Source organism: Centroberyx affinis, unplaced genomic scaffold (assembly GCF_046629955.1).
Source record: "Centroberyx affinis isolate AG114_WGS23_722 - 3 ecotype Tasmania unplaced genomic scaffold, CSIRO-AGI_Caff_v1 ptg004215l_1, whole genome shotgun sequence".
Classification (NCBI taxonomy): Eukaryota; Metazoa; Chordata; class Actinopteri; order Beryciformes; family Berycidae; genus Centroberyx; species Centroberyx affinis.
In genome coordinates this window covers 12,403-35,592 of record NW_027281960.1, presented here as the reverse complement: position 1 = coordinate 35,592, position 23,190 = coordinate 12,403, and the positions used below count along the sequence as shown (strand labels likewise).

At 41.0% G+C, this 23,190-nt stretch overlaps 3 protein-coding genes across 3 annotated transcripts in view; 2 read left to right on the top strand and 1 right to left on the bottom strand.

Moving 5' to 3' along the window:
- The window catches only part of oxct1a (3-oxoacid CoA transferase 1a), a 58,047-nt gene extending 46,846 nt beyond the window's left edge, over nucleotides 1-11,201 (bottom strand). The window contains exons 1-6 of the mRNA XM_071543060.1: nucleotides 11,003-11,201; nucleotides 8,020-8,128; nucleotides 6,808-6,898; nucleotides 820-955; nucleotides 420-569; nucleotides 109-215 (exon numbers count right to left, since the gene is read on the bottom strand). Of these exons, the coding sequence (XP_071399161.1) occupies nucleotides 109-215; nucleotides 420-569; nucleotides 820-955; nucleotides 6,808-6,898; nucleotides 8,020-8,128; nucleotides 11,003-11,107 (698 nt within the window). The 5' untranslated portion in view covers nucleotides 11,108-11,201. The remainder of the gene's footprint in view (nucleotides 1-108; nucleotides 216-419; nucleotides 570-819; nucleotides 956-6,807; nucleotides 6,899-8,019; nucleotides 8,129-11,002) is intronic.
- Nucleotides 11,202-12,002: 801 nt separating this feature from the next.
- rimoc1 (rab7a interacting mon1-ccz1 complex subunit 1) lies at nucleotides 12,003-16,537 on the top strand. Its single transcript, XM_071543059.1, has 6 exons — nucleotides 12,003-12,130; nucleotides 12,990-13,099; nucleotides 14,371-14,517; nucleotides 15,404-15,535; nucleotides 15,745-15,859; nucleotides 16,192-16,537. Exons 1-6 carry the CDS (start codon nucleotides 12,037-12,039, stop codon nucleotides 16,425-16,427), a joined length of 834 nt encoding a protein of 277 aa, XP_071399160.1. The 5' UTR covers nucleotides 12,003-12,036; the 3' UTR covers nucleotides 16,428-16,537.
- Nucleotides 16,538-17,448: 911 nt separating this feature from the next.
- Nucleotides 17,449-22,525, top strand: fbxo4 (F-box protein 4). The gene is made up of 7 exons (XM_071543058.1): nucleotides 17,449-17,755; nucleotides 18,400-18,665; nucleotides 19,173-19,393; nucleotides 19,817-19,892; nucleotides 20,009-20,181; nucleotides 20,567-20,793; nucleotides 21,003-22,525. The coding sequence occupies exons 1-7, from the start codon at nucleotides 17,588-17,590 to the stop codon at nucleotides 21,093-21,095; spliced, it is 1,224 nt and encodes a 407-aa protein (XP_071399159.1). The 5' UTR covers nucleotides 17,449-17,587; the 3' UTR covers nucleotides 21,096-22,525.
- Nucleotides 22,526-23,190: the final 665 nt, after the last annotated feature.

Here is a 23,190-nt window from a genome sequence, read left to right as displayed (position 1 = left end):
TTGTGCTAATGTTAATGTGTGTGATTAGGAAATATTTATGTTGACTTCAGTGTAACTGAAAACTCTTCTATTTGCATTATATTGATGGGGTTGTGTTTCGAGAGCTACCTGAAAATGACGTTTCCAGCCTTGTCGGCCTTCCAGGCCTTGACCAGAGCAAAGTCTCCAGTGATGGCCTTTTCCATGATGTAGTTCCTGCCGTTGAACTCCCGCACCTGCGCACAATGATGACATCACAATTCAAGCAATGAGTGATAGCATTGGCCTCAGGGTTGAACAGCTATTGAAAGTGTGATAAATGCCAAGCCCATGCCTATTCCAGTGGAAGACATGGTGAGGAAAAACATGTTTGGTTTGATAACATGTTGGTTGCGCCATGTTGGCACAACCAACATGGTGAATTAAGGCAGCGTCCTCACCTCTCTCTTTTCACTGGCGATGGCAATGGTGCCATCTTTGTTGTATTTGATGGGAGAGCCTCCCTCTTGGATCAGTGTACCATAGCCAGTGGCTGTGAAGAAGGCAGGAACCCCAGCACCCCCTGCCCTGATCTTCTCTGCCAGGGTGCCCTGAGGTAGAGGAAGAGTTCACACGATGGAATGAGTGTAACAGACACAAAAAAAGCCCACTGCATGCCTTTGTTACTCTGGAGCATGAAATCGCATCATCTGGATGTTGGAGTTTAGCATGTCAAGACTGCACTTTACAAGCAACTTTAATCTTGGGTTTTCTTGAACAAATTTGGTTTGCGTGGGTTAGGGTTTATTTTATTTTTGTGTGCATTCATGTGTGTGCGCGTCCATGTGTTTTCTGACCAACCTGTGGCGTCAGTTCCACTTCCAGCTCCCCAGCCAGATATTGTCTCTCAAACTCTGCATTTTCCCCGACGTACGACGAGATCATCCTCTTGATCTGCTTGGTCTGGAGGAGCAGGCCCAGGCCAAAGTTATCCACTCTAAAGAAACACACAAACATGCACAGGGTGCTGAACTTTGGAAATGTCAGACTGCCAACAGTACCCACAGGTAGAGTGGTGAAGTTCCCCACCTCTGCAACCACAGGTGTGCCACCACTAGCCTTGGACCAAATCCCTCCAGAGCTTTCTCTCCTGAATCTCACCTACCGTTTCCCTCTCTACTTGCCCACTGTCTAAATAAATAACACCAATCTTAAAAAGGTGAGTAGACTGCCCACTCTCATTTTTGGGAGGAAAAAAAACACTTCCCTTGTTGATACAATGTCAAATAAACTGAGCAAATTGTATTGGATTGTAGGCTAGAGAGTTGTTAGTCTAAAAACAGTGCAAATTTTATTAGGCTAGCCCATACAGTAGCCCACGGGATTTGACTGGGTCCACAGAGAGTTTAAAAGCCTCTGACCTAGTTTAGGAAGTTTCACAGCGCAAACCCAAACAAACGACTGTCCACCAACTTCTTCTATTTCCCCAACTGCTTACGTAAGACTCTCATTTATTCCAATTCTTTGCCTACAAGTTTCCATTTTTTCTTCCCAGAAACTGTTATGCAGCTCAAAGACATTATTCAAGGTCAAATCTGGGCCAGGCCGACTGATCTGTAAAACTCCATCAGTTCATCTTACAGACAGGCAAAGCACAGTCCAACTGCAGCCTATCCACAGTCATAATGAAAGCTCATGAAACCAAATACAGCTGCAGGGCCAGGAGTGGTCACAAGCCAAGACTGTGATAATCATTGTGCGCAACTCTTTGCTTACCTCAAGTTTGGAAACTGCACAGAATGCACAGTTGTTACTACACACATACAAAACATAGCTAGAGCTAGACACAGAAGATGTCTACTGCAGACCTATAAAGATCCATTGTATCACTGGGCCCATGACCAGGGCTGGTGACAAACTGCATCTTAACAAAGCTGTAATGGTCATCTTGGTGTCAAGTTTAGGTCAAGCCTGGTTCAAGTGATAATGTAGGATGTGTCACAGTTACAGATCATCAGACCTGGACAAACTATGATGATTTCAAGACACAGAAAGACAAACTCTAAATCCATATTCCTAAACATAGACCTGTGACATTTTTTTTCCAGCTTTGTGTGACCAATGAAAGTTATTATGTCACTAGAGTTGTTGAAATGCCCACGGAAAGGGCCAACTCTCCATGTCAATTTAAGTGCTACTGCAGCAATGAAAGGACTGACTGTGAGATCAGTCAGTCATTAACCTATAAAGACAAGACACAACAGAATAAAACATATAAAACTGCTTTAATCAGAGCAATGTCTTGTGATGCAAGATAAGAGTAAAATCCTTGTCTTATCAAACATCTTATCAAGTATTTCCCACACTGCCTTGGTGCAGGCAATATTCATCTGAGGACGCAGGCTAATCAAATCATATTGAAAGTTTGTTTCTATAACCAACCTACTTCTTGGTATAAACTAAATTTGCAAAAAACAAAATGTAAAAACTTTTGTCTGAATATTAGTTATTCATTCTTGCCTTAGTCTACTTCCTTGTCTTTGTTCCTGCTAATCAGAGACAATAAAAGAGGAAAGCTGTGCTTATTAGTGAGGAGAATGGGTTTTCCAAGTATCCTACAGTTGTGTTCCAAAGAAGCTGGGAAGTGGGCACAACTGCTTTGTCCTTCACTCTACTCCCAGGTCAGCTGACAAGATATCTAGGTCATGTGTGCTCTGAATACTAAAAACAGATGACTGTGATAAGTACCCTGTCTCACTCACACACACACACACACACACACACACACACACACACACAGGTAGCCTATGGGGAGGGTGTGTCAAGTTCAACCAGTGTTTGCATTTGTGTGCTTGTGTACTTGTGAAACTGATGTGCATGCATGTGCCTTAGCGGACGAAAATCTTATCAACTTCAAAATGCCACATCACGTGGCTGGACTCTCGTGTCAGGGACATTTCAGTGCAGAACGAATACACAAATGTCCCAAGCTAAATACCATCTGCAAGCTGATCAGAGCAAGTTGCAGCTGTAATCTCAAACACAAAAGTTACGGCCCATAAAGTCTGCGCCTTCTCTGTAAAGTTCCTAAAGCAGCTGGTTATAAAAGAAACATAAAGCTCCAGGGGGTAACTGTTCTGTGAGCGCGCAGCTTTGCCCTTGTGCACTGCACTCATCTCATATTACACTACATAAAGAGCCCACTGTGCCAGAGTGCTCTATGAAGAAAAATAGCAGCGGTTCCCTTACTTTCATTCAGCAGCAGTAGCCCACTACAGCTTGAAAACTGCCCCGACTGCTACAAAATTTACAAGGCAATGAAGACTCATCACCTGGGGTTATTGTTGACTAGTAAATATAGAGACATTTTGGTACAATTAATCCATATATCATGATCAGTGTCCAAATAGGAGCACTTTTTAAACCACATGACATAGGCTTGTGTAACGGATACTGCAACTGGTTCCAGGAACAAAATCACCCTTGCCCCTCACTGCTGCTGCTACTAAAAATTCTACAGCAATATGAAGGTTGTAAAAACAGCATATAAGACCTTTATTGATGACTGAAACCACTGTTCTTCTTTTCATAACACAAAGTTCAATGTTTCCTGTATACCAGAATATGTAAAGCCATTCTCCTCATATTCTTACAGGTTAATACGAACAAATTTAAAACTTCTACATTCACAAAAACTACATCTGCATATTTTGCTTTATTCAAGAATCAGCATTTCCTTTATTACCTCCCTGCGCCAGGATTTCCACGACAGCAGTCATTAGTGTGTATTGTGACTTGCCCATAACCACAGTCAAGAATGCCCTCTCAAATATAATTTCTATATTTTTCCTCACTAATAACAAGTGTAAGGTCAAAACCCTGAAACCGGAAAGCAGTGAGTGAGTTAATTGACTTGTTTGGCCAGTTTCAGTGAAGGGGATTTACAAACCATGGAGACATTCAACACGGAGCAAGCTGAGGGAGTTTTCAGCGTCAGGAGTCATCTAAAATTAAATATTACATAACCACCTCCTTCCCCTCATAGGTCTACAGATCCAGGAAAGTTAACAAGATTCAGCAGTGGACATAAAGCAGGTTCTATGAAACAAGTGATCAGCATGAGCAAGATCGATCTCTATTGGCTGTCATGTCCAAGTTATTACTGCTAAGATAGCATAAACATAATACTCAATTTTCCACTCCCCTCCCCTTGTTGAAATATGTGCCTATACATGCATGTCTCTCTTCTACTATCAGCCCTATAGTCAAACCAGTATGCTCATATCCTCAGATACAGAAATGTACTTTGATTAGGAAGCAGGGCCAGGCTTAAACTAGGTAGTTCCCACTAACTAACCACTATTAATATCCTCATAGTTTCAAACTACAGACACACTGTACAATGTGTAAAAGGTTTCACACTTCATATAACATTCAGAAACTAAATAAAATAATTTCTTAGAAAATATGGTGGTTTTTCCAGAGAGATTACCATATGTCTCCATACCTTGGTTAAACTTCCTTAACATGAACTATTGGCTGCACTTGGAAAAGGTTTAGGGGAGCAATGGATGTTCAACGTTAAGGTCTTGCTCAAAATGTTTGCTTAACAGGAAATTTGTTCATCTGTTCCCAGAATCAATATGATAAAGTCCAAGAGAAAAGTCTAGTGGTGAGTAATGTCTGTAAAAACTGTCGACATTCCTGGGCCAGTGTTTTTCAGGCTACAAAAGTTAATGACCCAGAGCAATTATTCAGCCTAATGTCGCAGGAATTTTGAAAGGCTATTCCATCAACCAATTTTATACAAAATTTGTTCAGTCAAAATACTTAATCTATTGATGCAACCATATCCATATCCTCATGATGCTTAACCACATTCTTTGGAGCAAATTTAATCTTCCCACAATTTGACTCTGGCACCTGACCCACAAATGGAAGACACTCTGTGCTACCACTTATGCACTGGTTTTAAACACTCCGGTCTTCTTCTACCAGAAAGTTGAACCTGTAGTTCACTAGAATTTCAGTTTAGCAATATGAATGGCAGTGCTTTACATGTGAACAGAAGAGATTTTAGTCATTGAGATTGTGTCAAATACACAAAATTGTGTGTAGTGTTTTGAAAAAAAAGTGTGATTTAGAATTGCAGTCTGAGTGAAAAGCAGAAAATGTTCTTGTATTTTTGCAGAATTTGTTTAAGGGTTTATAGTGTCATGAGGTTAGATGAGTGTGAGGTTTTGGTCACTGTCTCAAATTCCAATGTTGCTGTGTAAACAATTCAGAAAAACTCTTAAGTCTGCTGCGTGGCAGAGTTTTGGGTTTCTAATTACGGAAGAAAACGGCAACAAGACAACTGACAAGATAAAGACTGTTTGCAAGTATTGTACGAGAGCCTTGCCTTGCCAGGCAGCATTAGCAACATGCTGAACCATGGACAAGGACATCACAACGTAGCCGTTTCTCTTAGCACTAGTTCTTGGTGAGATACCTCTCTCTTGTTGCACAGATGCATACTTATGCATACTGTTTTTTTTCCATGCTTATCTGGGGATGAAATTGGTCTTAAATTTTAGTTTCAGTTGCATTAGAAGGTCTTAAAAGCTTTAAAATTGTAGCCAAACATGTAGTTACCCTCTTTATAGTGTGCATCTTTGTTTTCCCTCAGAAATAAAAACAGGATTATTGTCTTCATTCAGATTTTGCTTAAATTTTGTGATAATATTGAGCCGTGAACCCAGTATTGTGTACGGAACAGAAATGTTAGCTGAATGAATCGTTACATTCCTATTAATTCATGTTTTGAGAGATACTGCAGACTGTAATGGAAAATTACTATGCATTCATGTAACCAGGCTTTAATCAACGCCTGGTGCGCAGGCCTCCAAATATAACACTTGCTCTTTCTCTCCTTGACACGTACATTCCTCCTTTAAAAGGCAGATTCACCCAATACTCTGTATCAGTCTGCATGAGATCTTGTATCTGGAAGGAGACACAATTTCCAGAGACTCCATCCTACTGTCTGCGAGCAAAAACACACATCATGGCCTACATCGTCTGGCCATGAAAATAAAGGCCCTCGCTGCGACACGCCTTTTCCTTCTGATTCCACCACCAATAACTTATCTTACTATCTAACTTACATCTGGGCATTTGTCAGAGGCAATAAGCAGGACTTTGATATCTACAGAGACAGGAGAGGAATGTACCAATCTGTGTAACACAATGATATATTACACAATATAGCTGACCCAATGTTAGATGAAACTTTACATGATACAACTGGAAATTACACTAAGTTATTAGACTTAACCGTGACTGCAACAATAAATCTTGCCCAAAACATTAACTCCTGAGGCAAAATAAGATTTAGATCTATTTTTGTGGGGGTACAGACACACCATACAGGTGACAACTATAATTTGACTCCAAAACTGGTGAAAGTAAAACAAAAAAAAGCTGATCTCTTGAATTATACTACATCAAATTTCTTACATAACAATAACTCTCAAATTACACATTACTACAAGTGCTGCCAGATTCAGATATGAAATCAGGCATGGCAGGACTGAAACAAAACTTTTCTCTATCAACAACATTTACTGTAGAAACACAAGTCAGGTTTTTGGAGTGGTGGTGACGGCTTGACAACATGGTTGTCAAAATCACATACCACCATGGAATGCACCACATGGTTTAGGTGTAGGGTTACATGCAGGCACCTGCATAGTGTGCTAGCTCATATAAAGACAGTGTAGACCCACGTCACTTAAACCACCTGCACAAAAGCATGTACATGTACATACACACACACACCCGCCCATCCACCAACCCACACGCACTTACCCAGCATTGTTGCTGACTGCTGTGAGACTCTTAACACCAGTCTTCAGTAAACTGTTGATAAGATTCTCTGGGATACCACACAACCCAAAGCCTGTGTTAGAACAGAAAAAATAGTAAGTAATATGATATGATACTTGGACAGTGACTTTCACTCTCAGTAAACTCAATGGGATTAAAGATTTAGTGTACAGGTACACTACTTCATTTATCTTCGGGGGGTTTTTTACCCTACACCTAAGATAATATTGTTACACTACTTTAGTAATTCATTTGGTTGTACAATATTCAGATACTGATCATGAAGTGAAATGTAACACCATCCTATGAAAACAGATCAAGAACTTGTCCAGACTACTTGTCTTTTATAGATCACCTAGATTTAACTGTAATCAATTGTCCTCGTCAAACAATATTACACTCAATATTACACTCTGTCAGATGCTGATCTGGGCTCCCCCCCCCCCCGTGTAACACTGTGGAAAATGTTAAACAATGTCATACCAGCCTAGACTATAAATATGAGCTGTGGAAATTGTGTGTGTGCGTGTGTGTGTGTATCCACCAGCATGGCAGACACAGAGTGCATGCTCACTTAGCTATAAAGTGGTGCAAAGTCAGAGCACATACGCCTTGCTGACATCCAGAGGCAGGGTCCAAAACAGTGGTGAAGTGGTATGTTATTTAATTAAAAGGCCTATATGCCCAATTTTAAATCAATCTCTGGTCCTTCCCTATCACACTAGAAGACTTAAAACAGATTCAGAAAATACACTGCATCACACATATAGTGACGGATTTCAAAGATTGCTGTGCTCTCTCAGTCTTAAATACGCTCACACTAGACGATTAGGCAAGGGTTAGGGATCGAACACTTAATACATAAGTGAGATTATCCTGCCGATTCCTGAAATGTCACTGACATCATTGATATGATCTGGGTGGCTCAGATCAATCTGTGAGTCGATCAGTGTGATTAAGATTGACTCTATAAAGAAGTCACACTACAAGATAATCTGGGCGGACCATCGCTTCTGGCCAAGCCTCAGACTGGGGGTAGCCCTCCAGATTGTCGAGATGTAAAATTATGGTGTTAATCGGCCCGATAATCCTGTAGTGTGACCGGGGCCTTAGGTACTACTAGCTTTTGAAGACTTTTTGTCACCGAGCTACACGTAGCCTAATCCTTCAGCAGCTCTTGGAAGTATATCTTACCTCCCACCAGAATAGTGGATCCACTGGGGATGTCTTTCACCGCCTCTGTAGGGTCTGAGTAGAACTTTGAATCTCTCTGGCTGGAAGTGGAAAAGTAACAGCCGCAGGTCTGTGGAGAGCAGACCAAGAAGTGCATAAATCATTACAAAATGTGTCTTTTCACATAAAGCTCCATCAGGAATAGCGACTCTCTGTAAGTCACTCTGGATAAAAGTGTCAGCTAAATGCCTAAAATATTAAATGTTGGTGGTAAAAAAGACCAGATGCCTGAGAGGAACCAATATGTTTGTACAACTTACAGAGCTGATCCAGTTTGTACAGTTGAGAAAGGGAAAGATAAGCAAAAACTGCTGAACAAATCCCACAACAAAGGGAGTGGAGATTTAGGGCAGTCCACAGAGAACAGTGTTCCAACCCAACAGAGTTAGCTGGAAGACTCAGCAAGACCAGACACTACACTATTAAGCAATAAATAAAGATTTCTCAGCTAATTTATATGCAAGATGCAAGACATACTAATCTAGACTGCAACATATTCTTAGAACTATGACACTTTCCACTAGTGTCCTCATTATCTTATCCATCTTGTATGATTAAGAATAATGGGTCTTTCAAAAGCATAGCTAGAGATTATCATGTATCAGGTCTGTGCAGACTAATAGGCTAACCAGTCCATAGTACAGTGTCCCTGTATGCTAGCTACTGCTTTACCCAAGTGGTTACTGTCCTTGTACAACTTTCAAGATTAGGATACAATGAGAAAGTTCACACTAATCTAAAATCCTTTAATGGCTTTTATCAAGACTGGTGATGAAACTAAGAAGATCTAGGTGAAAAACATTTGTAATTTCTTGTCACAGTTGTTCTCATATTGTTATCCCAGCACACTAACCTTAAAAGGTGGACTAAGATTGCAACTCTGGTGGTCGGACAGTTTTTGAATACTCTTGTATAAGAAATCTTGTATTGTTTTACCACCATAAGCTTCCCTGACAGAGTCTACCAGGCGAACTAACAAGTGGACAGTTAGCGGGACCATTGGCTGTCTGCCAGCAGGGAGCAGATTCTCTAAAGAAAACACTGGAGCAGGAGCAGGAGGCAATAGGTCAACCTCATCAAGGCTTTCATTTTCTAGACATTATCCAACGTCTCGCTTATCCTTTAACTCCTCCGTGGTAACTAATTATATCTACTGGACAAGGCTGCAGGAGATTTTGAAGTCTGGTGGATTTGAGACTTTCCCAGACAAAGTAGCCTGCACACAGGTGATCTTTCTCTTCTGGCTTTCATGTCGCATAAGAATCAGTGCTAGTCTATACAGAGACAACAAAAAAAATCTAAAACGTTTTCCAAGTGAGTCGTAAAACACTAATTTATACTCAGTAACTGGAGTAACAAATTTCAATTTGGAGTGAAATTAACAACTCAATTATGTTTTTCCCCCACTTGTAAAGACAAGTAAAGCTGGTTTACAGTTAGGCTTTGATGTAGCCCAAACACCCTCAAAATATCACTGCAATTCACTTGCATCTCGAGTCCGAACACGATCCATGCAAAACCTGGAGTAAATTCTGACCATACACTTCAGCTACACACCAAATTGCTGGTCAAAAACGTGTTCTGATGTGATGCCTTCCCCCTTGACTATATACACACACACACAGCAGATATGTGTGTGTATATAGCCTCATATGGTAGAACCATTATAGACTTGTACGTTAGGATTTGCACGTTTGATCCGCATAACACGCTTCTGTTGAAATTCAGTCTGAGCATGGTAGCAGCACTGGCACACACCACAGGGTCGCTCAGAACAGCTATGGTGAACTTGTACATGTGTACAATGTTCTGTTCCAAATTGACTTAAAAACAAAACTGAACATTTGGGTGTCTCATTTCACACATTTGTTGTGTATCCATTCAATGAGGAAGGCTTTGCAGCAGAACCTAACAAACCAGCCACTTATTGCCGCACAAGTGGTCACAACTGGACTAAGGATGGAAGTAAATGCAAATGAATTGCAGTAACATCTTGATGCCATTTGGGCTAGCTTTCAGGATGTATACACATCATATTGGGGAGGAGACTATCGGTCAATACAAATGTTCATCTTACAGTCACACACAATAGTTCAGACACCACTGATCGGATTTTAACAAAACTTTGGGAAATGATGCATCTCCCCACTCTCCTCTGACAAAATTACACTGATTGGCTAGCTACAATTACATGTCAAATAGAGGCCACATGTGTGTTACTGATTGGCCCAGAGTGGGGTTAGCCTACATGTTTACTGTTGCCTTAGCCTAACATTGTAGGCTGTGATTCTCTTCAGCTTTTTCAAACACCTACACCTGACTAATGATAACGCTCCCCTGGCTGCTCTCTGTGGACATGGCTATCTTTACATGGTCCAGGTGCTGGTCAGTCACTGGGTAAAATAAACGCAATGGAAACATTCTCTTGAGTTTGTGACGCTATGTTGGTAGGGGTGACTTATGCAAGAGCTTGTGACCATTTCACCTACAACACACACACACACACACCTTGATACCTGAACTACTGTGTGCTACATATCAATCAGCATGTTTGACTAATGCACTTCAAATATTTTTAAGTCACTGATCCAAGCAGTGAGATATAAGTTCAAAATGTACATAATGCATAATCACCTTGTTCAAAATATGGCTGCAAATGAGGTAACGTTTAACGTTATGTCCCGAGGACCACCGCGAGGTTGCTTTAGATAGACTGGGGTCAGTTAACTTACCGTATATAGAAATAACATAAAACAAAAAGACAGGGAAAGGTGGTGAAGATAAATTAACTAAATAACTAGACTCCAAAGGGCTCTGCAACAAATAAAACAGAAATTTGCAGCCATTTCCATTACATTATAACCTTTTTATTAACCCAAGAAGTTCTTGGGCACAGCATGCCTGCAACCAATTAAATTCAGCCTAATCGCGTTTCGATACTGACCTTGCTCAAGGAGTGGGTCGCGACGTTTAATTTGGTTCTGCATGGGCCAGACAGATTTTTGAAGAGTAAATTCTCCGCTCTGTACAACACTTTGAGGGCCGCCATGTTTTTTGAGCTAAACTGTTAGCTATACGCCGGGGATGAGCCGAGTGAAGCCTCCAGCCGGTTGACTAGTGATGATGTAGGCTGAACGGTCGCAAGTGTTGCTAGCGTTAGCTCACACACACTGGCTGTGATAAAATGACATTGGCTGGGGCCTGAAGTGGGCTGGACTAGCGAGGGAGTAACAGAGGCTCGGCAGGTTTATTTGAATTTTAACCATTGCATCTCACCGCTGCCTTCAAGTATTCATCGTAAACTCGTACTTCAGAGGTAATAACAGGGTGGCTGATGTTTTATTTTTAGAAATTATGGCAGCAGAATGAAGAGGGGAAATTGTGCTTAAGTTCTCATGTTCTCAAGTGATGAGCACTTGAGAACGTTTTATTTAATTATTTATTTATTTATTAGTCAAAAGTTGTTGTATAAGTTGTCATGTATGCACAAACATGTGCGACAACTAGAAGTTAAACAAAGAGTGAAAAGGCGTAACGTTATAATAATACTGAATATTGATAGAATAACAATAACAGCATTGTCAAAACTCTGCCAAAGATGCTTTTACCAGACACATGCTTTCCTTCATCCAAATTTCACATCTCAGCAACTGGAGTGTCAGATGAAGTGCGTGGAAGTTTTTTTGGGGGGGGTTTGGCGCAGCAAGTGCAGGCAGTAATAGATGCTGTCGTGGTGTGATCAATCGATAGTTGTCGATATCATAACCATCTGCTGTCTAGAATAATCTTTGGCAATTTTTGATGTTGCCTTCCCCGCAATATACATACACACACCATAACCACCTCCTTATTCGCGCGCGCGCGCACTCACACACGCACACACAAACGTACACACTTAGCAACACAAAAAACAACAAAAAATAAACACACTTTGAGCACGTGAATAATCCTTGGCTCACGTGACAAAGACTTTCAGTCATGGCCGACGATTACAGACGACAAGGTTTCGAGCTGGAGAGACGGATATTTGAGTTGGATATTAAGTGCTCTAGTCTCCGAACTGAAAAACAAGGTATCAAGAAAGCTAACGTTATTGAAATTATTTATCAAGTAAAGTGATCGGTCGCCGCACCGTGTGTGTTTGACAGACCTGTTAAATTTACTAGCTAGCTAGCTAGCTAACGTTATCTAACGTAGCTTGATGCTACCATAACAACAGCTGCTGTCTGATGAAACGTTACATGTTTACAAGGAACGCTTAACTTAGCTAGCAAACTGTATAATTTGGGCGTGTTATATTAACATGTAGTAAAAATATGTGTAGCCACTTAAATGTTAGCTAGCTGCATGCTAGCATACTGCATACTGATGAATGTTTTTAAACGATTGGTTGCCCGGGTTAACGGCTAACGTTAGCTCGCTAACGTAACGTCAGCTAAAGAATACATGAACTAATGTTAGTTGATAAATGTCCATCTGGCAATGGAAAATAACTCTATTCCGCCATATGCAACTTGTCAACCAGTGTACTATCTTCTTTGATTTAGTGCACGTTAGCTAGATTCGTGAACCGTCAGTTGATGTCGAGTTGTACAGTTTTGGCATGTTGCATTTCAATATAAACAAAAGTAACAGTTATACGTTTGAAAATGTAAGAATAGTTAAGATATTGTCATGATAATGTTTAGCTGTTGTGTAACTTACGAAGTCATTCTGTGTTCGACGTTGTAGCTACGTTTTAGATTAATAGATGCAGGTAACCTAACGTCAGTTTAGTTGCTTTGTATAAATATTATGTTTAAACATAAAACATAAACATCAGTGTCATTCAAATGTAGTGAATCAGCAACACTTTGAAATGTGTAGAGTCATTTTCTTGCTGATGCTTAGATCTGTAATTGGTAACATGTTAACATGTCGTTTTTCCCTAGATGATGACTATTTACAGAATGCGTCTGTCATACTAGACAAGTTGAAAAGCTTTTACAGACAAGGAGGGGAAAGTAGCAGTCTTCCCAAGCTGCTTCAGGATTACACACAGGTACTTCATTATATCAAACTTTAAGAAACTTTGAACCTGTAGAGGCCCCTCAGTTTAGCCAGTGAAACCGTATGTCCAGTACATTTACTAATATGTGTAATATTTACAGTTGGAACCAGGTATCTCAACATTGAGGTTTTAATTGACTTTTTTTGATGAATTTTTAGTTATCCAAAATTACAGGATTGAGTATGAACAGAGTTCCCCTGCTTAAACTACATCAAGGCTGTGCATATACATTTTACCTCTGATTAGTCCACAACACAAACGTTGTTTTGTGACTTCATGTCCAACTATATTAAAGTTTGGGGTGAACAGGCCCTATTGGGAAGTATACATGCAAAACAATGATTGTGTATTTTGAGTGCTGTCCTGATTGTCCAGAAAAAAAAAATGTTTTGTCATTTTCAGTGCAGTAGATTATTGGATCAAAAGAGCATCCGATTTTCCTAAAGACACCACAATTATTTTTCAACTTTAAATAATTGCTATACAAAATAACGTAGCTTCACTGCTATAACAACAAGAGCCCTCACATTGGCACACTGTAGTCTTGAATCTCAAATCAACTCGCCATTGCATCCTCTACATACCACTGAAAATTTAGTTGAGTATACTCACTCACAAGTTATTGCTTAGTTAACCGAAGAAAGCACACAGCTTGCCTTCATCTAAAAAACAAAGTGAAAATGATTGCAGTCCTGCCATTTAGTCCTGTATAATTTCCAGCTGCTAATTAGACTACTGCTCAATATATATTTTGTGCTGTTTGCTTTGCGGGAATCACTTTCTACACATCAAGTTCCATGTGAAATTTTACAGCAAAGTGTGCTTTTAGTAGCCTAGAGGGAGAGTAGGGTTGTTTTGGATTATTTCATTGAAATGGGCAACACATAAATATGACAGCAGACAAGAATCCCTAAGGTTGTACTTAAGAGTGCAAGGATGGCTGATATTTTTTGTGGTGTGTGATGACTAGTGACTTGAGGAATATGCTCAGAGTTTCAAGAAGTATGGAATCATTTTGTGTCAGTGGACAGTCTTTAAGGAGGGGGGTAGAGGGAGGATAATGATTTGCTTAGCCCCCAACATCATCATCATCATCATCATCAAGAAGTTTGTGAGTGTATTTGTGTCTGTATTTGGCGGTGATGTGCATTAAATGGGATGTTGATTGCTTTGCATAGAGTACTTTGTCATTTTAAGAATGTATTCCGTGTCCTTGTACATTACATTCAATCGTATGTGTATGCATGTCTTTGATTGTGTAGGTGATCCTAGATATCACGTTTTATGAAGAGAATAAGCTGGTGGACCAGGAGTTCCCAGAGGATTGTTCACCATTCAAAATCCAGCAGCTGCTGCAGGACCTTACCGAGCCAGAGGTCTTGGCAGGGAGACTGGCACCGGCGCAAGAGGTGTGTGTGTGTGTGTGTGCCAATGTGTCTGTGTCTCCTTGCACCCCGTGTGGCCAATAAAGTTCTTGGCAAGAAATTGAGTTGAGAGAGGACACCACTGAGTGTGGAGCAGCAGAGCTGCAAAGTCATTCAAGTACTGGCACTGTGGCAAGCCCCTCTATTAGCCAAGGTTAACACATAGGAAAATGGATGACTTAATTGTCCATGCAGTGTATGTTATTAATGTTTGTGAGAACTTGTCATCCATTCACTTGCCAGATGAAAAATAAATTCATTGTCTAGAAGGAAACACAAGCCACGGTGTGCCAAGCCTTATCATCCCATCTTTTATGTATTAATTCATATTTTTGTATAAGGATGTTTTATGGTGAGGTGATAGGATTTAGTACAAGAGGCCTGTAGGTCAGGCAACAGACAGTGAGTATGCCTGAAGCTCAATTGCTAAAAATCTGTGAGCTAACTTGACAGTGAATTGAGGTGTTGGTACTGCATGCAACTTAATGTTGGCTATGCATGTAAAACATAGCCTATGTTTGTATATACTGTAAGTCAATTCATTATGGGACCATTATATCAGAGCCTCCATTGTCAAACTTCAATAGAGGGAAACGTTTTTACTTAGAAATAAGGGGATCTAGTTGGGGGACTGAGATCTACTAGACTAAAAAAAGACTTCTTATCTAGCTGGTTGCCACAAAAAATACACTATACTGGTTCCATTAGAAATGTATCGGACCCTAGCTGTTCATTTTCTTCGGTTAGTCATCTTTTTAAGTATCCTCGATAAGAAGGGCACTTAGTTTTTAGTAACGCATAATGCAGTCCCAGACATTTAATTCCATGTCTCTGTGTGACAATGCCGTCCATGTCTTTTGGTCTCTGGTAGGTGCAGTCTGTGTTGGGCCTGGAGCTGTTGGAATGCCTCTATTGGAGACGTGGAGCCCTGCTGTACATGTACTGCCACACCCTTCATCAGCGTAAACAGTGGATCAAGAAGAACAAGGACACATTCCTTAAGGTAGCGCATTGTGATTCCAGCATTGTGGATCCAGTTTATCGTACTGGTGAACACAGAGTGGGCATGACTGATCCTACAACACTTTAACAGTTATCTGGATACAGTTTTATTTAGTTGAAAATAGTTGTTTAATGTCTATGGATTCCTTGTTGTCATATGCGTGTAATCAGGCCTTATGCTTCTTTGCTTCTCTTGATATGTTCTCCCAGTGTATTCAGGAGGGTGTGCGCTACCTGATGCGGATGCTGCAGGTGAGAAACTCAGTGAAACTCAACGATGGGGTGGTGCTCCATGACACTGCTACAGCCAACTTCCTTTCTGAAGGTAAAGATATCATCAGTTATCTTTACACTGGTGAATAATAAACCTGTTGTGCTGCTTCGCTTCAATCTGACAAGTCTCATGTAACTACAACAAAAAATTTAGCTGTAGTCTTTTTGAGCTGAGCCGTGGGCACAGCACCATACATTACCCTGGTTTACCATATTGCCAGTTTAACATTTTGAAGTGCCAACCCCTGGAGGCATGGCCATAATGGCCTAGACATTAGGGTTTGTTTCAGCGTCATGATATATAGCAGAGCCATGTGATAATCACAAATAAAACATAACGCAGTAATTTGATTATTCCCACTATGTGCTTACATTTTCCACCAGGCATCTTCTCAGACACCCACCTGTTGACGATGATGTACATTGGGGAAATGTGCTTCTGGGCAGTAAAGTACGAGGACTGCAGCGTTGACACTATGGATCGCAAAGAAGATCGCCTCCAGTTCCGGGACATTGGCACACAGATTCTCAACAAATACGTGCTCGCCTGTGAGGGTCCTCTGCAGGGCCAGGGCTGGAACACAGAGAATGCCAAGGAGATCCTTAGTATCCTACAGTGAACCGAGCTGCTTCTGTGTTGAAGTTGCCCTCAGGCACAGATCTAAGATCAGTATTTAAGTGTATATCAACCCCAAATAAAAATGGAAACCATCAGGTGGGGTGCAGTGTTGTGGGGGGCTAGGGGGAGGAGTGGGGAGGCGGATGTAGTAGGTGAAAGAGTCCTTGGATCAGTGTCTACAGGCAACCTCATTCTATGCCAAACGGCTCTGGCCAAAGCAGATGTATGAGAGGCTAGAAGGTATGAGGTATGTGGTGTAAAATTGGCAGGGGCAGAGGAGGAAGCGATTGAAATATTTTTTGCCCTGTCCCCCTGAAAAGCACTTATCTTCCCAATTCCAGACTGTTGGTTGGGGCATTTGTTTTGCTCTAAGAATGTGGTAGAATAACATTAATATTAATATAAAAAAAAGGTTATGAAGAAAATAACATTTTTTTTTTTCTTTTTTTTTTTAAGATTGTTACAAGTTTAATGATAATCCAGCTGGGAATGAGACATTGCACAGCAACCTTTTATTTATTGTTTGTTTTGGGGTTTTTTTTTGCCATTTTGTTATGCTTTTGTTAATATATTTTTTTATTAATTGCATATATACAGTATATATATGTGCGTGTGTGCGTGTGTATAAATATACACACAAAAGGTAAGGAGAGGAATACAAAAACTGTTGATTGAGACTGAAGTATTCATGACCATTTCAAGTATGTACAGATTTGTTCTTAATATCAGCTTTGTAATGCGCCACTTGTTTTTCCCCCCCATCTATTGCAAATTCCATTTTTCTGCCACTCAAATAACTTTGATAGTATAACTATAAATGGAGAATCTGTGTTGGTGTTCTTTGGAGGAAAAATCATTTTCTGTTTTTTATGTCCTCGTTGACAATAAATACGCGCGTTGGTTTAAGAAAAAAAAAGTTGTTTCTCTTAAATTATGGACTCAAGTTCTAGCGTGCAGATGTGTTGAGTGTGCATTGTTGTAGAACTACATTACCCGCAATGCAATACAAACGCCAGCGACAAGGAAGTGTGCCGTATTAGAGAAACGTCAGAGCGTCTCTGAGGCTTCAGCTCAGTGTGTCTTTTTTAATGAACACATCGATTAAGAGGACAGTTCTCACACGTTTTGATTGGATATCTATCCTAAGTCATCGTAGCAGGTATGGCAGAAAAGATACAGCAATCTAACGAGTCTGCTGTGATACGCAGCCTGAAGCGGTTCAGAGACAGATACTTTCCCAATGCAGGTAAAGTTGAAAGTAACGATGTGAAGCCTGTTGCCGAGTCTGGCGAAGACGACCCACCGCTGAGTTTTCTGGACAGTTTACCGGTGAGCCTAATGGGAAACGTTACCTCACGGGACGATGGTCCTTAACGATATGAAATCTTATAATGGTCTTATCCAGCAACATTGATTGCCCTCTGGGTAAATGTGTAAAAACAAGAGCAGAGTGTGGCTGTTAATAGCCCATTATGTATCCCTCCAGAGGAAGTACAGTGGGATAGCAATGCACACAATCTTGAGTTGAACATTTTTGTATCACCACAACCGATAGTCTTTATGACAGTGGGGAAATATATATATATATATATATATATATATATATATATATCTTTGATGCTATGAGGTTTTTAGTAATTTTTTGTCTGTTTTGGTATTTTAAATTTATTGGCAATGTCGTCTGTGCTGCTGTTAGTGATAGTCCATCCTTACTTTCCCTCTTTGCCTTCCCCCTCTATCTCCTCACTCACTCTGCTACTCTACACTTTGTTCTGTTTCCATTCTCTGTCAGCCTTGATTCATTACAGAGATTTCTCAGTGGTTTTCAGCCTGGGATCTAAAACAGAAATAAGACTCTTATATTATTTAGTTTGTCATGTGTGGACCTACCAGAAGTAGGTGCCAGCCATGCCACCCATTTATGATCCCCAACCACTGAAACCAAAATCATTTAAATATCCTCCCTCCTGAAGGTGGATGTACAGTTCCTGGTCATGACCCTGCTGTCTCCTGCGGATATCTGTCGCCTGGGAGCCACCAGTCAATATTGGAGGGCCATGGTTAGAGATCAGTTACTGTGGAGATACTTCTTGCTCAGGGACATGCCCTATTGGCCCTCCATAGACCATGTGACCATGCCCCAACTGGAGTCCCTGGATGCCCCACTGAGTAGTGGAGACGAGAGCCTGGAGGATGGAGAGGAGGGGGGAGACGAGTCAAAAGATGACTACATGGCAGAGTGGGTACATCTTTATCTTTGACCAAATCTGACTATTCATCATATTTCCCATATGAGGTGCAAGTCCAGTGTGTAACATACACCACCAGTCAAAAGTTTGGACACATCTGATTGAATGTACTATGTTTTTCATTATCTTAAAGCCATTTTGATCTAAAGGCTTATGCTTAAATGCTTGAAATTAGTTTCTTATACAAATATAAATAGTGAAGTTAATACCTATGTATGAATTTCTTTCTTTAAGCCTTTGTCTTTCCATCAAGGCAAAGGGTGGCTACTTAAACAAATCCAAAATATAAGATAGTTGTGATTTGTTTAACACTTTTTTGGTCACTGCATAATTCCATTTGTGTTATTTCATAGTTTTGATGTCTTTGCTATTATTCTAAAATGTGGAAAATGGTAAAAAATAAAAATAAATGTGGTGTGTCCAAACTTTTGACTGGTAGTGTATACATTAGGCAGAACGGTTGACATGTGTCATGTTGACCTCTGTTGTCCCAACAGATACCTGAAGGGCTGCCCAGCCTGCAGACAACGATGGCTCCCTCCGCGGCCTCCATACGAGGCTGTGACGTCATTCCTCCAGTCTCTGGTGCCGTCGTCCGAGCCACGCTACGCCATGTTCGGCCCGGGCATGGAGCAGCTGGATGTGTCCATGGTGACGAGGCTCATGCATGCGCCGGACGTGCTTCCTGTGGCGGGCATTCCCCAGAGACAGATCAATGGTGCGTTGACGTTGATCTTGAGTGCTGACTAAGGATCAGCTTCCCCGTCCCCTTTCTGATCATTAATAGGACAATAATAAAACTGACCCCAGATCAATGTTGAGGGCCAACTTCTCACTACACTTAAGGGGCTCTCTCACTCACTCGCTCATGCATGTAATTTAATTAGTGAATGAATTTAGGCCAGCTAGTATGTGCTATGGAGAAACTCAGTTCAGTTTCACTCAGGCTCAATTGAAAAATAGACTGATGATTGGATCACACTGGTCATCTTACATGCTGCAGTTTTTTTTGTTCACCAGTAGGTGGCTGTCTTGGCTCATAATGGCTGTGTTCACCAGCTATTATGAGCCAAGACAGCCCCAAGAAAACTTTTTTCATCTGTTCAATAACCAAACCAACCAGGTCAACTCTTTATTCTAGGAGTTGGCTCAGGGATCAGTTACACGTTCAACAACCAACACAAATTCAATATCCTGACTCTCTACTCAACCAACAGGTAAGCATTTTTTATTTGAAGTTATGTTATGATATGTAATGGTACTTAATAATGAATTTCTACATATTACTGTAGTATTTTTACACTCACTAAACCCTCTGTGTTTGTGTCTGCAGGGCAGAGAGGGAAAGAGCCAGAGTGGAGCAGCAGAGCGTCAGTAATAAACTCTTCACCTTTGAAGGAACAGATCAATCAGGCTTCCCAATCTTCAGCCCGGCCCCTCACGTCCAGGAAGTGTGCCAGGTGGTGGACGGCTTCATCTATGTAGCCAACGCAGAGTGTGGGAGAGGTGAGATGAAGGGGCAGTTCCAGTCCCAGCTCTCCCTTCTGACAGTTGATACAAGGAACTAGTTCTATTCTCCTCTATAGCATGGTTAAGGCCCTTTTGGCCTCCTGTAGGCATAATAATAGTTTAGACAGAGAGGTCAGAGTACAAGGGTCCCTTGGAGCTGGTAGGAATTCAGTGTCTTGCTCAAGGGACACTTAAGTAGGGCAGATACTTGCTGACACAGGCCTTGAACCTGGGTACTCTAATGAATCACACCACTCTATTTCCCCATATTATCATTCGCCTGAATCCACTACCATGTTGCATCATGCACATTCCTAGTTGCCTTGTGAATAATCACCAGAGAACATCTGCATACAATACTACAATACAATGTCTTCAACAGGTGAGGCGGAGTTAGAGGCAGCTCAGATCCAGGCTGTGGTGAGCTCTGCCTGGGGTTCAACCTCCAGGCCACTCCTGGTGCTCTCCTGTGTCTCCAGAGAAGATCCAGAAGTAGTCAGGACTGCCAGCCTGGGATCCAGCAGCAGCAGAACCAGGGCCAGGTGCAGAACCCCCTGTGTGGACATGGCAAAGAGACTCAGCCTGCCCCAGCTGCCTAACCCCTGGATGGTAAAGCCATTGTTTGGTATTTTATATGAAAGGCTTCTATTGCTTTCATATCCAATCAATGTCAACTTGTGTAATGTTTTTAACTTCTCCTTCTGTGTGTGTGTGTGTGTGTGTGTGTGTGTGTGTGTGTGTGTGTGTGTGTGTGTGTGTGTGTGTGTGTGTGTGTGTGTGTGTGTGTGTGTGTGTGTGTTTTCTTCTCTCTGATCCAGGTGCAGGACACAGTGGCAGAATCTCTGTCAGGTCTTCTGGATGGCATTTCCTGGTTGCTGAGGTGTTCAGGAGTCAAACTGTATAGTAGCTAACTGCCCAACTCCTGCTGCTGCCAGAAGACTTAAAACCACAGACCTCAATCCTTCATCAACCTAACCTCAAGGCACATTACACCACTGTCTAGGAATCTAGGAGCTTTGACGTAAACCCACAATTTTGTACTGTTTGACCCTGAGCTGCTCCACTGGAGCAGTAGGGGAGCAAGTGCCTTGCTCAAAGTTACATTAGTAGCTGTGGATGGGAAGAGCACTCTTTTATTCCCTTCCTCCTCCACACAGATTTTCCCCATTGGCTTGGGAATTTCTACCTAAGTCAGTCAAAAGCCAGTTTCTATAACCTTCAGACAACCACTGTCGCTTAGTGATCTGACATTTGCACTCTGAGAACAGGGTTCCCACGCGTCCTGGAAAACCTGGAAATTTAGAGACTAGTTTTCCAGTCATGGAAACACCTGGAAATTGATTAAAATGACCAAATATCCTGGAAATAATCTATGTTGTCCTGGAAAAATGTAATTGTATTTTAGCCCCTCACCCAGATCGCCTACATATCAGTGGTTATCTGTTTGACAAAAATACATTTAACTTAAACTGAAATTAAGATTTTATTAATCTACATCAATACAGCTATAGGCTACTAGGGGTGCATGTAACATCCCATTACAATACCACCTGTTAAACAATGCTTTGACAATAACACACACCTTACAGTGTACATTATGGTGTGATTTACTACTTTATCACATTTTGAAATTGTTACAGAGGTAGAACATAGTCAATTTTTGTCCAAGTTTGAAGTTCGTATGAGGGACCTGGAGTATAAGCCAGTGTTTGGAGTGAGTATTGTAACTGCCACAAATCAAGTAAGTGTCACACAGAACATGTTGGTGTTTGTTTGCTGAGGAGAGCTTTGTAAGTAAAAAAAAAACATACCAGTGCTGATCACGTCTAACAAAAAGAGGAGGCCAGACGACCTTATTGTCCCGAGACACTTCATCATGAACCCTGTATCATTAAAAAAGGAGGTATAAAACTGGGGTTAATTGTGTCAATACTAGGCCTACCAGTAAATTATATGACCGTTTGTGAGCAAGTGCTGTCCTGTATTGTCAAGAAAAACTCCTGGAAAATGTCCTGGAAAGGTCCTGGAAAATGATTTCTGAAAAAGAGTGGGAACCCTGTGAGAAGCTTGATAGATTCAGGCTCACTACCATGCTGGTAGATTGTCTTAATTACTTTATTTTAAATGTTTTATAATAATACAATAAAAAAATTATATTTAAATTCTTATTTTACTATCTGAATTGTTTACAGCTATTATTGTTTGCAGCTATTATTACTTTGCTCTAAAGATCAGTTGTTCTTTAAGAAGTTCTGGAGGAGCTCTCAATGTGTCAACCTTTCAGCCTGAAATTACCAATAACTTGCCATTAAATTACCGCTAAATTACCTATAACTTGCACTTCAGTATTATCTTAAGTAAACAAACAATGACTAAACTATGTATGTGAGTCACAGTTTTCTCTCTCTCTTTCTCTCCCTCTCTCTCCCCCCCCCCCCCCCCCCCCCCCCCTCTCTCTCTCTCTCCCTCATGCACACATACATAAGCGAAAAGCAACCTTGTGAGTAGTGAAAGGTATTTCCTTTCTACTGAATTTAGCAGTGGGCCAGAGTCTGCTGGCACAACAGAGAGTACAGCCTGCAGCTCCACTCTTGCCCTGTGGTCCTTTCCTCTGAGGTCAGCACTGGCACGTAAACTCGAGTCCACATCTGTATGAAGGCACAGGAGAGGAGCTTCCTGCTTTGGCCACCAGGGAGTGTCACCACTGCTTGTCTCATTTAATGCTTCATTAAACTCTGCATTTCTAACTTCCCTTTATTTTTAAAAAGAAATGTTAAACAAGTTAAAACTAGCTTAGCACTGGTTACATTTTTGCCAGCTGTGGTTATCTTGGCAAATAAAATCAAATTACCAATAATAGCGCTCTACTACAAGTTAACAACAAATGTTATGGCTAACACACTGAGAAAGGCCTATTATGGTATGTTACATCCTCCATGGCAGAATAAGCAACAACAAAGACATGCAACCAAAGTCCAAACAATGTAATTCTGTAAAATGGCACAA